This window comes from Bombus terrestris, chromosome 1, assembly GCF_910591885.1.
Source record: "Bombus terrestris chromosome 1, iyBomTerr1.2, whole genome shotgun sequence".
Classification (NCBI taxonomy): Eukaryota; Metazoa; Arthropoda; class Insecta; order Hymenoptera; family Apidae; genus Bombus; species Bombus terrestris.
In genome coordinates this window covers 10039387-10057880 of record NC_063269.1, presented here as the reverse complement: position 1 = coordinate 10057880, position 18494 = coordinate 10039387, and the positions used below count along the sequence as shown (strand labels likewise).

The 18494-nt window shown below is 33.6% G+C and overlaps 1 protein-coding gene across 7 annotated transcripts in view; it reads left to right on the top strand.

The window, feature by feature from the left end:
- Nucleotides 1–18494, top strand: part of LOC100644710 (trace amine-associated receptor 9) — a 109697-nt gene that overhangs the window by 69255 nt on the left and 21948 nt on the right. For all 7 annotated transcript variants that reach the window (XM_048406276.1, XM_048406274.1, XM_048406284.1 and 4 more), the window contains one exon: nt 17121–17375. In XM_048406276.1, coding sequence (XP_048262233.1) covers nt 17121–17375 — 255 coding nt within the window. The remainder of the gene's footprint in view (nt 1–17120; nt 17376–18494) is intronic.

The window sequence follows — 18494 nt, the reverse complement described above, 5'->3', positions numbered from 1 at the left end:
CCAAACTTTCTCGTCAAATTCCGAGGAGATACATTTTTTCAATTTAATTCTTTGCAAAATATGATTTTCGGGTTTCAAGCTTAAATATGTCGTATGCGATTCGTTATCGCGAAATAATTGCACAACGAAGTTAGATAATAGAAAATACATAACGCGTTGCTTTCATGGAAATATGCGATTTCAATTATCGTAAAATCGATACTAGAACCGATTCTAGGGCTGTTTTGTTTGCAGAAACGAAAATTTTCGCGTGTCATTGATTCCGCTTTGAATTTGGATTTGGGTTCAAGTCTAGAATTAGGTTAGCTTAGGTTAATGACGCGTCTAATAATAGTCTGTCAGGTGCACGTTTCCATGAGGAACAATGGGACAAAGAGACACTTGAAGTAATAAAAACTTTTTTTCGGCGCATCAAACGACTGTAGGCTCAGCGTGAAAGTCACTTACCTTTTCGTGCGGACAATTGCCAGATAATGCAGCGAGATAAAGGTAAAAACTGCTTCTGCGTGTTCATGGCCTTATCCGAGAGCTCCTGTAATCGGAAAAAGCAATATCGTAGAAATGTGGAGGATACAGTAAAACTTGCAATGAGAATTGTTCCATCTTTTCAAAAACCGTCGTAGCAAGCATTAGAAAAATCCCCACATAGTCGTTGTTGTCTAGTGTTATTGTATATGTTTTGTAAATTGCCACGCTTCTTTATTTATGAAAAGCGACTGGTTAATCAGTGACTACCTTTTACTTACCATATTCTTATCAATTCTATCATATCCTTTTCTCTAATCTCGATACTGTCTATGGTTAGTCAAACAATAACATAGAAAATTAGAAACGTAAAGAATTATCAGATGGATAATTTCAATTGAAATCTGGATGTGAGATGACCGAGCGAAATCTGATCTATAAAATCATTTACAGTATTTATCGAACCATTAATAACGATTAATATAACAAGAAAACTATATATTTATCAAATTATTGCCACTACAAATATTCTAATAACGATTGTTCGATACTTGAATTACGCAATGAATATAAATAATGAACTATAAGTAGATAATAATGTAGCCATTAATAACGAAACGAACCGTACGACAAATGTTAAATATGAAACTTATAAATGAAATACTTTACTTTGTAGTTCAAAATTCATTCAGATATTCTACGGTTACAGAACAAGCGAAGAACACGGAACGTTCCGTTCAATTTCTTCCTCTTATTATTTCCGCTTTTCACCTCATCTTTCTCCCGCTTATTGTGAAATAACGAGCTGGAACGAGCCCGATGAGGAATCAAATGGAATCGAGTCCGTACATTCAATTCGTGGGCGTTCTGCAGGATAGATCGTCTTCTTCTCGATTTTTTCTTCCTTTTGTAACCCACCGCATCGTTTCTGCTCATTAGCGTAGGACTCCCATTCTTCGGTTTTCATCTACCGCTATCTCAAGATGATAGAAATTTAAGAAACGCATCACTTTAGAAATGGTTTTCGATATAGCGGCTTTAACTCTCCGTTCTTATGGATTATCATCGGCGGGGAGAGGCGAGGTATCGAGGACAAACAACGAGACGATGCGCAATACAAACTACGGATTTTTCACACTGTTAATTCGTTCAATTTAAAAAGTATGACTAATTATATTTCGAGATTTTAAGTTCAAACGTGTGAAAGTTGTAAAACGATCCATGTTAAATGTTTGAATCGTAGTTTGATTCCCTCGGAGACGAAAGCGAAGAAACGGAAAATCGTTTTTATTTACGAGCAAGTCCTGCGAAGTTGTACACGCGAAATAGTGTGCGTATTTTCTGAAGTATATCGCAATTTGTCACTTTCACTTTGCAGATTGAGCATTTCTTTTAAAAGTGTTTTTCATAGGAACGTGTAGAGAAGTGTGCTTGAAATTTTCAAATACCTCTACAATCTTTTCTTCTCACGGACATTTGTATATTTTACCTTATTTAAACTTTTATAACATTTTTATATCATTTGGATAGGAACATTTTGGTTTCGTAACACGTATGAAATATTTACTGTTTATTTCTAAATGAACGTCATTATGCGTGTAATGAAACATTTACGAAGTTCTAACAGACATTCAATGATTACGTAACGTTTTTGGTAATATATATATAAATACGAATAAACAAAAAATAATTTCACTTAATCAGCGAAAAGTATTTGTATCTGTTAATTTGAATTTTATTGTACATAATCAGATTTTTATGCATGCGTGGAAAATTTAACGGTACAAAATTCGCAGATCCTTAAATATTCAAAGTAGAGTTCTCGTTATGATATTCAATAGGTGAAGTAACGAAACGAGGTTCGCAATATCCAATTTTGTATGAATCAGAAACGTGAGGAGAATAATAAGAAATTTGTATTCTTACAAAAATATGTTTATCGTTCGCTGGATGTATCCTTTTCTCTGAAAGCATCGAACTTTGCGTTGCCACTTCAGTTTCAAACGACCCAGTTATTCGTTATGCAACGGTTAATCCTGGGCTCATTAAATGTTTGCGGTATTCATTTCTTCGTGTCTACAGCATTTTTAAATTGATGCGGCGCAGTGTTTACAGTCGTAAAACTTCGATGACGTTTTCAAAGCTAACTGCTGTGTTTTCGTTGAAATCCTTCATCTCTGTCAGGCTGCTCTGTTCAATATTCTCTTTAAGCCCTTTAACGCACCAGCCTTTTCATACTCGTTTTCATCCTGACTTTTTCCTATATAAAAGTATTACATCCTTTCGTAAATCAAAGTTCTTGGTTTCCTATGGGATTAATCCTTTGCACTCTTTATTATCTTTTAATAAAGACATTTTATGCTATTATGCCACCTAAGAAGTGTCCAGTTACACTTTAGAGAGGAGAATACTTGCAAAAGAGATTGTTTCGAACTTTCAAAGTTTATTCCACTATAAAGATATCGGTATAAAGTTATAAGTATTTAGCTAAATTCGTATAAAGTATTATTCCAGCATAAAAATTTATAAACACAATAACTTTCAGGCAATAGAATTTTAATAAAACTATGTGACCTTAAGTATAAAGAAATAATTCTTAGATACATGATAAAAATGAATCTTTCACCTAAAGAACTCTTTGCAACGGAAGTGGTGGAGATAGTCGTCGCAGCCTTGTAGCCATAATGACTCTGAAGACGCCGTTAATGGCATAGGTAAACTTTATTTACCTCCTTATAGCGGAAAGCTTTTGTAAGACGCTGAAATCTCGCGTAACCTGCGAACGAAAATCGCAGGTTTATTTTCATTATTAGAAGAAAGAATGAAAAGATCGAATTTCCTGTTAATGTCGATTTCCTTCTATGTTAACAATTATGTCGTAGTGTTTTAATTATACAGAAGCTATCTGAAACATTTTAGTTCACAATTCCGACTCGAGTGAAGGAAATTATTCTAAATGAACTCATTACGCTTGACGTGTGTTGCGTGTACAATATACTTAAATCAATTTCTTTGTTAAATGTTATATATTAACATATAGATGGAGTAATATTGTACTTTCATATCCGAGCGCAGAATATCTATGGATTGTTAACAATGTTTGTCATACCTTTGGATATATTTCTAAAATAAGAAAATATTTTAGGATTATAGAAACAGTAATAATGATATTTTTTAAATTAAAGAAGTAATAGAAAATATGTTTTCCTTAAACTTGTGATGTATCTATATATGACATGTGTGTATTATTTATTTATGTGTGTATAACAAAATCTATAGTCTCAGATTTAACATAAGTAAAGCAATATGATTTGTATAGAAATTATTAAATTAGCCTTGTTCTTAAAATTATGTACGATGAACATGGTATAAGGCGTAAAGTTTTCAAGTTTAATATGTTAGCAAAGCGGAAGAAAATACTGAACTTGTATACGAATTGTATACAACTAGCATACAACTTTTATGAATAGTTTTTAAAAAAGTTTCATTACAGCTCTCTTCTTCATATCTTTTTGTGCACTGCATGCCCGAAGAATTTGATCCCGTTTTGTTTCATTCGCCTCTACCTTTACTTATTGTGCATCTTTTCGCAAGTTTAGCGCCATTGTTCGTAGCGTACGTTTACGTACACTATCAACTAAAAACGTTTAAAAATAAGAACATTTTTACGTTCTTCTTTATAACGAACTTTTGTTTGAAGAATGTGGAAATATATATATTGCTATTTGGAAAATACAAAATAATTCCGGTCTTTTTAAATGAAAAAAATGATACTTAAATTTTATTTTACATTAGTAAATTCTTTATTTGATTTCAGGTTACAGATTTTTTAAAACGTTAAAAATCGGTCAACCTGTCGAACAGCTACCTTCTCAATGATTTCGAAGTCCCCTGTATAGCTATCTCTATTCGACAAGTTCATCTGAAACTGAAATATTTTTCTATGTATTACAATAGGAGCAAAATTGAAGTAAAAAGTCGAAGCGTTGTAGTGGGTTTAAGAGCCATTTTTCAAATTGTTTTCATAAAAATATGAATTTGAACAAACATCTGCAGTGTAGCTATGGACAGGAATAGGAAGAGAGCAGAGGACTGACAAGTTCTCGCTTGAACAACGTTGACATAAGGGTTGAAACGACACGGTCAGTTTTCCTAGGCGTGCGTTATGATCTCCGGCGTAAACGGCAACGTTAAGCCTTTGCATCAGTATTGTTCAAGCTTTGAGTCCAAGAAAAACGAGCATTCACGTGTACCATCTTTTGTGTCTAAAGAGCGAGATAAAGGGAGCAAAGTTAACGGTTGAAGTCCTAAGTCTATTTTACGCTAGTAACAATTGATGTATTTTTCTCAGTGATTTATTAATTTAATTTTATTATATTAATAGCTATTTATTTATTTTATTCCTTGAATTATCCTGCTTTAAATTATATGTACACGCGAATCTAATTATTAGACTATAGTTTTTACACCATTATGGGATATTTGAAAATACAAAGACACATAGAATGCACGTAATATTTAAAGATATATAGAATATCCTAAGTATAGTACTTATTATGATATTTAAGGCAATATCGTATATGATGTAATGAAATTGTACACTTATTATTATTAATCTCTTTACGCTTATTGTAATGACATGGGGCGATTTTTAAATATAAATAGAATAGTTATTTCATTTCTGCTATTTATTTTAAAAAAATACTACGTATATGACATGTCGATTACGTAGTGGAACGCCAGCAGGTAGCATAATTAGAATGGCAGGAAACAGATTTATTAATAGCAAATCGTTTACAAAATGACTGTAATTTCTATTAACTTTACGAAGCTAACATACATATGTATGTTGCTTGATGATTACGTTATATATAATTACGTATTTAATGATTATATTATAATACGTATATTCACATAAAAAGTTCAGATGTATAAATAATTAGCATGTGCCAATGAGTATCTTCGGTTCAAATTCCCGCGGAATACACCTATAATTTACAATCTTTGATGTTAAAGGTTTTAGCCCCGTGTAAGTGCATTGCGACCAATCATTAAGTTAATGGATATCGTGCACTATGTGCTACGCTTGGTGTACCTCTTGTAATACCAACAGCTTACCATAAAGTAACATCTGTTGGTAATACAACGTTGATTAACAAACTGACGTTGATAAAGTGCAGAAGCATACTCAATCTGAAATATCCGAAGAAAGCGAACATCTCATACGTTACGACTGGATATACAAAGAGCATATCGGTAACTCAAACGAGAATTTGCAAACTCTCAGCGCGATGGGCTTGAGAAATAGATTGTGCCGTAGTTTGATTAAACAATCTTCAGAATTTCAGGTGCGAAATATTCTCACAGCTTTCTCATGGTAGCTGCGCGCAGGGGTAGTTTGGCAAACAATGCGAAGTCTGCGTATAGAATTGAATAGGAGGATTGGATGCGCGTGTTGATTGAATGCTAGTTGTACGATGGAGTAAGAGATTTAAGTATGCTCGGTTTGAATGTGGAGGATGATATAGGCAGATGTTTATACTACGTTGGAGTACTACGTTTGTACTATACTATCTTTTTATTGTGTTTTTTGTATTATGTTATTTTTTATATTCAGAATGATTACGGTGAAAAGAACAAATTTCCATTTTGCTTACAATTCGTACATTGATTCTTACATCACGTTGAATTATTTCTTTTTCTGATTTCAAATTTAATGAAAATTATTTCATACAGTTTGATTAAATTTTATTTATATCATTTCACATATATTTCTCATAATCATTACATTTTTACTAATGTTTCGTTCTACAGTATAATAATATTAATTTACATTACAAATAAATGGTACATATTTTACGTGCTTAATGAAAACAAAATGTCCCTAGTTACGTATGTATTCGCCAGTGTTATATTAGGATATACGAGAACCCATCTAAGACCAGCGGAAAAATGTTACGACAAATATGGCCAGTATGAATTTAATACTATTATGGCAGGGGTTGACAAATGAGACAGCGGCAGAAGGCCTTTCCTTCCCATCGTCGAACACTTGGGCTGGATGATGATATAGAGGTCGACCTTAAAAACGGAATTTTTAAGACCAATATCGTATGAAATCCAAGCTTTCCGATTTTTAAGATTAACTATATATAGACTACTAGAAAACTATATATGTTTTAGTTTTTAAAGGTTTTGTTTGAATTCTAGCAAGAAAATCAATTTATTTATTTTCAACAAAAGATAACTGCGACAATTAATTATGAACAGACTTAGCCTGTTCCTTCTTTTCATAATTAAATTACCAATTTTTGGCACCTACAAAATTATCTTTGACATGTTCTTATATTTAAGGCTTGCAGATAATCTAAATTAATATTTTTAATTGTCACTATTACTTAATTTTCTTTTTTACGACTGTTCAATATACATTCCACATTTTTAAGTATCTCTTTTTTATTTTTTCAAAAAATACTTCAATCTCTAGACTTCTTATAGTATTTTTTAGCAACTATTGTATACACATCTAAATCTGTAAAATTTGATTCTCATCTGTGTGGAAACATCATTGAAAAGTGGGGGATATTGGACTTAAATTGGAAATTATAAATATTCTTGTGACATGCAAAAGTCATTACAGAAGCGTAGCTCTGCTCCATCAAGAATCAATTTTCGCTCGTCATAAACCTCGAAGGCAGCAGCGCATAAATTGCATTTCGACGTATAATTCAATGAACTACTGAAACACGCGAGAAATCCGATCAAAAAAATTCACTGGTCTGTACCGAGATTATAAGTTTATAACTTCTGTAGGAATTTTTTATCATTCTATCGCTGAGAGACCAAAAAGGCAGAGAGTATGGAACAGTTTTAACATCAACGTACTATTGTAATTAGATTTTGGCGTAAGAAACAGTAAAATGTATCTGGAATATTACGAAACGATATGTTGCTTTTACTATATACGTTAATATTGTATCTCTTATTTTATAAATCTATTTTTAATTTTACACAAATTCAAATACTATTTGTATCTTTGCAAGAAACCGCTTGTTCAATAATTAAAAAATCCGTTGAAGTGATATCGCGTGCGTGTTTAAATTATGTCTGTCGAAATAACCCAATCAAATCCTACCTCTATCTCTGAAAAGAATTAATCTATTTAATTACGAATGAGCTAACGAGATGATTAAAAAGCTGTCATTTTATTTAGCAATCTAGTATTACGAAACGATATCGTGACATTGGTTGTTTAATTATTAAATTTTGTTGATTGGGTTGTTCTCCCTAGAGTAGGTATAGGTTTCATTTTGCACGTGCAGTGACAGGATTAAAAAAACAGTGTCCACATTAAAACACTTGCAAATTACATAATTTTCAATCTAATAGAAAGAAAAAAATGAATAAATTGATGTATAATCGTAAAGCTGTTCGATAACATTTATTGTAAGGATAATCGTCGAAATTTTATAGCGTTGATTTATGATATGATTGACCGTTGCTTCGAAAAATTTACGAATTGTGTTATTAAGCCCACCACTTTAATTACGCTGTGGATATGAAATTTTTATGGAAGTTTCATGTTACATGAACTGATGGAACGCGCTAGGAAATCGTACGATACAGTATTCCGCAGGGAGAGAAGATCTCACGAATTCAGATTCTCGACTTGAGGTTTGCCAGAATCTCGATGATTAATAAAATAATTCCATGAACATAGCTAGAATACCTTTACATTGGTGCTATAAGGGTTTACTTATGCAGTCTACGGAGCGGAATTTGCCTTCTCCTTGTGGACTTTTGGGGTAAATTCACGGAAGCAAAGATATCACAACTTACAGTATCTTTAAAGAATTACTGGATACTTCTTTATTTTTGACAAGATGCATTAAAATTCATATATGCTAAATGTTTTATGTAACATACATAATATATTCAGAAAAGGCTTATTATAAATTTTAAAAAATTTTCTGTAGCATACATAATATTTTCACACAAATTTTCTGTGGCAATCGATAACATATTTTGGGGATTCACTGTATATAAAAGTAGTTTCTTTCTTTCTGATATATCTAATAATATTAACACTAGAACTACAACACCAGTCAAATTGACTGGTTTTACAATTTTATTTTAAAATTCCTAATTCATGTTGTATTTTTTCCGCAATGATGTAATGACTTTCGCAACAATAACTAAAAGAATAATATAATGAATTTTATTTTGTTTTTTATGTATTCAAATTCACAATAATTTTGTATCAAGGCTACTCTTATACCAATACCAGTCAAAATGATCGGTACTTGTCAAAGTGTAAAAGGATTCTGCAATCCATTTGTAGAGGATTGGTCGAGGATAGATAATGTGAAATAACGAGAGCGAGAGATTGCCGTCGCAACCCATCAAATATATTCCGAATAAATTAAATAAATAAATAAATAAATAAATAAATAAATAGATAAAGTACAAACTGTCGTAAGAGGCTTGTCAACTGTATTCGCACCGATAGAATATGTTCGCTCGCGGAAAATTCGACTCGAAGATATTGCTCGCTAATAATTGTCACTCGGTATATTCTCGTGATACTCGGAGATACTGTAGATACTGTTAGATACTCGGTATGTACTCTCTTACTCGCGATCGCGTCCGTTTATTTATACTGGTCGGGGGGAGTCCGGAAAATTTGAATTCGTCTTCATTGGACGGTTGCATGTAGCGGCGACATTGTTTTGTCCGGAGTCTATTTGTTCTTACATTACTTGTAACCTTTTTTTTTTTTTTTTTTTTTTACGTGGAGAAATCCTCATGGTCACCCAGCTGCAAGCAGCATGGGTAGTGTCGGACTCTTACCGACTAAAACTCCACGGTGGTCTTCCAGACGGCTGTTCGAGGAGGGCTCAGGATCTCTTGCGAATACTACCAAGCGCTCTTCGTCGTCTATCTCCCTGCTGGGCGGGAGACTTCCTTGTTAGACAGAAGATCGGGGCCGCCAGGGGGGACCACGCCCCCTAGCGCCCCTTTCCTTGGGTCTTGTTACTTCCTCGATGACTCCTTGCGCGCGTTTACGGCGGGGGCACCGCCGCTCCGTGACGCGCGGAGACTCCTTGATGTCGCACTCTGCTGGTATGCTGGGCTTTCTCTCTTTCTCTCTCCGCTCGCTCCTTCACGAGCATGACTTGCTCGCAAAAGGTGCGGACGGCTGTGTACTCCTGGGGCCCCCTGAGCATAGCTTCGATGAGCGTATCGGGGGCCAATCTCTCGCCGATCTCGAGTCGTAAGACACGTCGCGGTACCTCCCACGCCGGGCAAGCCTCCAGCGTGTGCTGCGCCGTGTCCTCCTCCTCCCCACAATGGTGACAGATAGACGTCACCTCTCGCCGGATCTTGAGCAGGTACTCGCCGAACACTCCGTGGCCGGTGAGCACCTGAGTCGTTCTGAATGTTAGCGGGTCCCCGCCTTTGTCTCTCCACTTGTCCCAGTTGGGCAGGACGGCGCGGACGGCCCGATTAGGGCGTACTGCATCCTCTTCCAACAGCTGCGAGTGCCACCGCTCCCATGCTTCTAGTCTTGCTTCCTCCCGAACGTCCACGGTTGGTGCCGTCGGCGTGGCCCGTCGGTCCAAGGTCGCAGCCCTCCGATGTTCGTACACCCGACGAAGGGCAAGGGCCTGTAGCTCGAATGGGGGGACGCGGCCAGCACGGTCGCTGTCGCGTAGGACACCGTCCTGTATCCCCTCGCTGCCCGGATGGCGATCGTCCTGTGGAGCCTTCTCACCAGAGTCAGGTTACGCCGGCTTGCCGCCAGATCTTCGGCCCATACAGGTGCTCCGTAAAGGACTCGTGACCGGATCACTCCTTCGTAGAGCCTACGGACTCCCAATCCTGCCCCGCCGATGTTAGGTAATAGGCCGCATAAGGCGTTGGCTGCGGCCGTTACTTTCGGGGCTAAGAGCTCAAAGTGTGGCTTGAACGTCCACTTACATTACTTGTAACCTAACGATCTTGATACTCCGAGAGAAAACAACAACATGATTTGAATTGTCCTTGGACTCATGTGCCGCTACACGTTTATCGAACTCCAATTAACCAGTTTCCTCCTTTTGTACATCTTTCCACACGTTTTTAAAATTTTTATTGCGTATCATTCAATATGATGATATCAGTCATCAGGAAAATTCCGGATCTATCGCTAGATCGCTACATGCTAACGTTAGAAATACCACACCAGTAAAAATGACTGGCTCTACAATTTTATAAATGTGTCAACGCTCATTTAAGGATCCTAGATGGATTAATAATACCAAAAATGTACTACATAACAGGGAATTGCTTCTGTAAGAAAGTATTAAATCGATAAATATAAAAGTATTCTATTACTACGTATTTTTTAAAGACCAGTCATTTTCACTGGTTTTGGTGGAAATAGCTTCGTGTTAACTATTGGTAGTTCTAGCGTTAAGCTATAGCATCCAGTAATCGCATTACATATGTAACATTACACATTCAAAAGTATCTGAGCACTTGCATATTTTTTTAGAATATCATGCCACGATTAAATTCATTTCTAGAAGCCAATGTGCGATAATAAAACTGACGTTTATAATAGTAAAATATTGTAGAAATATTTTGTTGTTTGATAAGCTCTTTAGCTTCAGATTTCTTAATTTCTAAATTATATGTAAGATTTTAATAGTTTCTTTGTAGGTATTTAGCCTCATTGAGCTTAATAATTAATTTCACTGTTAATACAACACCTTGTATTAAAAAGCCAATTAATTAAGTGTATTCCATTTGTTCAACATTTATAATATTTAAATAATTGTCGGTCGGATGTTTTACATTTCAGTTACATCATATCGCATTTCGATTTGGCGAACGATTGAATTAACAGATATATTTGAAACTTTAATTAAACTTTCCAGCGCCAAATCGGGTTGAAATACCTATACGTTATAAGCTCTTTTCTCATGGCACTCTAATTCAAACGAATGGATTTCACAATTACCGTACTTACATTTATGACTATAACAGAATAACACATTTTCAGTTATCAAAACTTTATATACAGGATGAGTCTTCCAACGTAACGATATCAAATAAATTAGTTTCAAAGGTTTAATAAAAAGAATCATAAATTACATAAGTGGACAAATATTTCAAATAAAAATTGAATACCATCGAAGGGAATATAATTTAATGTTATTAAATGTTAATACTAGTATTAGTCTTTTTGCAGACAGACAGGGAAAATACTCATGAAGGTCAACTTCGTTTTTTTTTTTTTTTTTTTTTTTTTGTCTATATCAAAACCAGTAGCTTCGAAGGTATTTTAATATACGTCTGGCTATAGGATTAAGATCACATACGAAAACCTCCTTCTCCTGGCTATATCATGAATAACGAATTATCCTTGGTTACACAAATTGCATTGTAATTTATAATAAATGGAAGATTACAAATACATAATAATATTATCAATACAAAATAAATACATGAAAGATTATATATTATATATATTAATTTATTATATTACATATATATTATATAATTAAATAATTTATTATGTACCATAGTACAAGCTGACAGAGTTGCTTTTTTTAAACAACCATACTTCAAATTTCTTAAAGTAGCTAGAAAGCATTAAAGGTCTCGAGTGATTCGTATTCTATAATCAGTTGTTGTATACTATTAGAATATAAAAAATGATTATAAATAAAAGAGAGTCAATGCTACATGCACATACTACAATACTACATGAAATGATGAATGAGGAATACTGTGTGCCGATCTCGGATGAATCTCAATCTCTCGTCCTCTGTCCAATATCGCTGACGTGCGCACTCGTTACCCAGTTCATATAGAATCGACGGTTGTCCTTATCAGTCCTATAAATCGCGATGTGGACAGATCGGCTACTGACGAAATGCATGTGGTAATTTCTACATACCATGAAAGAGTCCTCGTTTATCATTTTTTCTTTTTGCCATCTTCAGTGGGTACAAAGAATTTTTTCACGTACGTAAATTAAATTGTAATGGTTCTGTTCATTGATCGTCACTGAAACTTTACAAATTTAACATGGCTAAGCGATTAACAGATAAAAAGGTGTTTTTTCTTTCTTACTAAAGCAATTTTAATGTTTATGAAGGGATTACCTTATACGATATTATAGCATACATTACACATTATCAGATAAATTATAAGACAATGTTTCGTTATACTGTTGGTTACGAAAACGAGTAAATAAGGTTACATATTGTTACAGTATCCTTGGAGAATAAAACACCAGATGAGAGATAATCGAAGGAAGAAATTCACCTTCTGGAATATTTTAATTAATTCAGTTCTTTATTAAAAAATGCATTCATGGCTTTTACATTCATGAATGTTTGCATACAATGGATCATTTCACTAACGTATTCGTCGATGTATTGATAGGTTGGTACAGTGGCCACTATAGGTGTCCTTGCGAAGTGTCGATGCCCGGAAGTAGAAGCCGCGATCGCATTGAATCAATTTCGATGAATCGCTGGTGTGTTGCAAGTTGACGTTACAATTGTATAGATATGTACAATACACTTGCAACTCAGTTGTAGAAGGATTTTCTGATAAATTACTATCTTTGTCGTGTGGCAACAATATAGAGATGCGTATAATACCGTGTATGTTATAAATAATATTATACAGTTTCATACAAAAGCTTGTCTTTTAACAAGACACAAATACCAACTAACAATTTACACAGTCTCTATACAGAGATTTCATGTATGAAACTTTATATGTATATATAACCTGAAGTTAACTTTTATGAGAACTAACAAATTAATTTATTTATGATTTATTCTACAAATCTTCTAGATGATATTATAATATATTAGTAAAACGTGTCTACTAGAAAAATTAGACAGTTGATTCACCTGCTAGTGTTTACTCGTAGATATCATCGTGGAAAGCGTCGCGTTGTTCGGATCGATAATTGAATTTTGAGATCTGATGACCACCAACGCAATTTTGAATTAGGAAACTTAGTCTAAAGTCCATAAGCTCAGTCATTGTAGGTACCATTCAAGAGAGATGACGCAAATTATGGATAGGATCAATTAGCAAGTTAGCTAATTTCGTCCATGTAGATCCTACAAAACGGCTAGTATAAAGGCCAGTGTTTATAGTTGAAACACTATATCATTGTGCGTCTGTTCATATTACGTACATTTTGTACATTTTTGCATTTACCATAAATTTATAAAGATAATTGTATGGTTACCAACTAAACGTGAATTGAGCGTTACGATATGTTACAACAAGTTGTAACAATTGAATACGAAATGCTATAACAAGAGATGAATTAAACAGAATTGATGCAATATTGAAAGTAATAGTCAGATAGAAAATGCTGCGAGTTATGCATACAACGATTGCTATGCATACTTATGAATAACGCAGATATGCATAGTTATTCATACAGCGTGCATATGCATATAACGAGTTCATATTAAAAATTTCTTGGATACGTGTGAATGATTGTTTATAATACAACAAAAAATAAATAAAAGCATCTGCCTGTTCCAGACACAAAAAACATAGAAGTTATTCATTTTAAGCAATACGTTTTAATAACTGACAAGTGAAACAATTCTTCCGTTAAGAGAAATAAAATAAATAAAACTGACAAATTAAATCTTGCTTTTTAAATTTCTTTAAAGTTATTGTTTCAGCGTTAACTAGTGATTATACAAACGTTCGAAATTTCATATCGAGCGGAAAACAAGGAATTACATTTTATTTCTTCTATTTGTTATTAAATTATTGTTTCACCTCTCACTACCCGTTATGTAAATATTTATCATTAGACAGTGTAAGCCTGTACAGTGTTAAACCTCCGAATTAATTAATCCTGACTTTTACCACTCTAAAGCTTTAATTATTCTAAATTCCTCAATAATCATGTAATTCTAAGAATTGCATAAGAAAGGTTGCCTGCTTCAAAAGTAAAGCTCGCAATGCTTTAAAATACAAATGAAGCGAATGAGAAAAAAAGAAAGAAACGAGGAGACGCAAGGAAGAGGATAGGAAGGAGTACAAGATGAGGAGTTGGGGAGAGAAAGAGAGAGAGAGAGAGAGAGAGAGAGAGAGTGAGAGTGAGAGAGAGAAAAAAAAGGTGGAGAGAATCAGGAAGAAGCGAAAGAGGAAGGATTCATCTAAACGAGCAGATCCGTAATCCTTTTACTGCTGTGCGATGAGAGGCTTTGACGCTGACGAGCTTAACGCTTTGCGACTTTCGTAACGGTGTCAAGCTGGTCTAAAAGACGAGTCGACTAGACGTCCTACCTTTTAGACGTTAAGGTCGTCTTATTCAACGGACGCTCTGTATTACTGAATGTCCTCGTGGTTCTTCTTTAACCAAAAATTAGTCAATGAAATCTTATTGCTTTCATCACAAAACTTTTGATTTTGAAGTTCAGCGCCGATATGTCATACGTTGAAGATACACGAACTGCGACCGAATGACGTGTACCAGCATGCATTCCTTATGAAAAAATAAGAAGAAGATATAGAATACAATTTTTTTATTCTTGACTAAAATTTCGAGAAAATTGAGTTTGAAAATTTATCGAGTATACTTGAACATAGATAACTCCGGGCTGTGTAAGAATAAGTAATCGACAGGACGTTATTTTACGCGTGAAAATAAATCGGAAACGTAGAATAACATTTTTCCACGAGGTGTTTTGTTCCTGAGAAAAATAAATTTGAAAATTTATCATACGCGTATACTAGATAAATTTTTGAGCAGCGAATCTCTTTCTTTTTTCTTTTTTTTTTTTTTTTTTTTTGTGAAAAATATCGATTTTCGAATATTTGGATTTGAGCAGTTATTATTTCTCGAAAAATAACTTTTTTGCGTCGATCGTAGATCGAATGATAACTGTATATGTATAAAATATAACTCCATTAGAATTTTTGACTTTGGATGAACTAAAGGGCTAATAAAATCATATCAATCGAATTTTGCGGAGCGTTCTAGTTCACACGCGGTCCAAACTGCATTTTTTAGTAAATCGAATTGAAAAAATTTGCGTAACGTAATAAAAGTATAATAAAAATGTATGAAAAGTTCCAGACTAATTTATCTCATATTATTTGCAATAAAAATGCTAATAAATTGATATCTATTACATAAAAGGATAGCTGTGCCTCCCTAACTAAACATGTTTAAATTCCACTTTTTTGAGACTGAAGTCTTTAACGATAATTTTATTTGACATTTTTTACTTATTTTTGCATGTACAGTGATTTTCTTGCGATTCTTCAAACAACTTTATGTATATGTGACAAATTTTTAAATTCAATTTTCTCGAAAACGAAGCGTTATATGAAAAAATTGTCCTCTATATTTTCTTCCTATTTTTTTCATAGTGAATCACTTCGTATCACTAATTGATTTTGAAGTTCATTGCTAATATATTATACGTTGAAGATATATAATAAAATATCATCATATTTAGTACGTCTTACGAAGATTTATTACTAATTTTTAATAACATTTGTTATTAAAATAACTAAATAATTGTTGTTAAAATAATTGCTTGGTTTCGTAACGATGGAAATTCTATATAAGTAGATACAAGTTGATGAATCATCACTAACTATACTAAATACACATAGGTATGTCAATCTGTAACATACATTTATGTGAGGAAAATTACGAAGAAAGTTGCGGCCTGCAAGATAAATCACGGATTCTTTAGCGTGTTTTTTAATATTAGAAGTTTCTTACAGGCTCTGCATATTTATAAACCACGATACGAAAGTTTTCAAAATATATCGGAAATTTTTTATCGTAAACTTTGCAAGTTTCATGCAGTATGAAATATTATTACTCAATATCTGTATGCGAACAGAAAGTATTTCTATTTGGAGAAAAATATCAAATGATAAAGTACATATACGCTTGCAGAATTTTGTTAAAGTTACATAAATGCACATTTTGAATATGCGGCTTGGAAAATTTAAATCCAATGATAACAGCTATATATGAGTACATACATAGATAGCCCGATTGAATAAATCACTTTGACATGACAGTTAAAAAGTTCGAATTTAATGAGCCGGTTTGCAATTCGATTATTCAAATTTTTCCCTTAAATAAGGTACATAATTGAAGAAGATTTCCAGCAATTTAAACAAAAGCATGTAAATTTTCAATGAAAAATCAATGTAAATATAACAACGTTATGTGATACCACAGCTTCTCTTTTATATTCATCTTTTCTCTGCTTCTTTCATCTTTTCATTCTTCACAGTCAGATCTCACACCATCGTGTGCTTCTATCTCTGTAACAACATCAACAAATTCTATCATTAAATTGTATTATGCATTACATTTATATACATCATATCAAAGATTTTATTGCGTAATGTTGTAATAATCATAAAAACAATAGGAATACAAATGAAATGTACGAGGGTGGGAATGCTAGTATTCAACAAGCTTGAAATTTACGCTTATTATAAACCCCTGATTATCATAAAATCATTAATATCTTTTAGAAAGAATTGATTCGTGAAGCATTTAAACGTTTAACGTAATATACATATATTACCGACAATGAGCAAGAGACGTTAAGTGAATTCATTTCATTTACATATTTCAGCTTGTAGCTCACGAGAGACGACTGTCAACTTCTGCCTCGCGAACAATGGCTGCAATGAGTTTAGGATTCATTGTTATGGTCACACCATGGACAATTCAGGAAGTCGTTGCAGCTTGTACCGGAAGCAAACCACCACCATTCCTCGACTTCCTTGCCACGTGGCTTGCGCTCTCCAACAGCTTCTGGAATCCGTTCCTCTATTGGCTGCTCAACAATCACTTTCGCCGTATTTCAAGGGAACTACTCTACACTAAGGTGAGTACGATCAATTACGTTTCACGTATGTAGACCCTATGGTTGACGTTTTCCACTTAACAAGCAGTCGTGAATGTTGATATGAGTTCTACTGGAAGTCAAGTCTATCGCACTTGTTATGAATTTACTATATTTTTATTTAAAGATATCGTGTTTCTTTTTTTAATGATGTAACCTTACATAATAATTAATGCAATAAGTACGATGTTTCTTGTTAAAACTTCTTTAATCATTGTTAACTACTTATCCTGGAGGGCGAGTGTACTTGTTCATACATAAATACGTCGAGCTTATCCCGCTCTGTTGATTTTTATGCCGTTTGCCGTAACTTGTACGCATACGCATTAAGTATCGATTTAGCTGTACACAAACCGGGTGTCTAAAGAAATCAGTTGCTTTCATGAAGAATGTGTAGTACATATTTTTGTCAGTTTTTTAATTTCTTAAAATCACGTGATACAATGTAGCAACCTTTTCTTTTTTACATATATAACTTCAGCTAGTGATATTTTAATATACATATTGTGCTTATAATATTGCTTGGAAAATATTTTCATTCCATTACATTTTCAGCTCTACACTGTATATTGCTATGTTATAGACATTTTCTAATACCAAAACATGAACATGCACGTGGTACGCATACCTCCTAGTGTGTATAGCATGAAGGGTTTAAGAGAAGCGTTTAGCTAGCAGTTTTGTGTAATATCCACAACTAAATTCGTCCACGTGTGAACTTGTATTATGAAAATCGCCTGCAAAACCTAGAATATGTAAATTATGTACTACAGTAAATTTGCGTACTGTGCAGGTATAATTAAAATAGATCTGACAAAAATACACGTATTAATAATATAGATACGTATACATATATTCGATACATAATAATAATGTGATTAATTTACGTTTAACTTGATAATAATTATTTACCATTACAAATCGTTTAGATATTAATTAAATAATAATGAAATTAGTAATTTTAGTCTATTTTTTCTTAACCTTTATTATACATCTTTTTTAAATTATACTTATCTCTCGGTTTTTACAAACTGTAAAATACAAATCACTATTTGTTCTTTCTACTCTCGTATTGCTTACAAATCTCATGCTAGTATACTA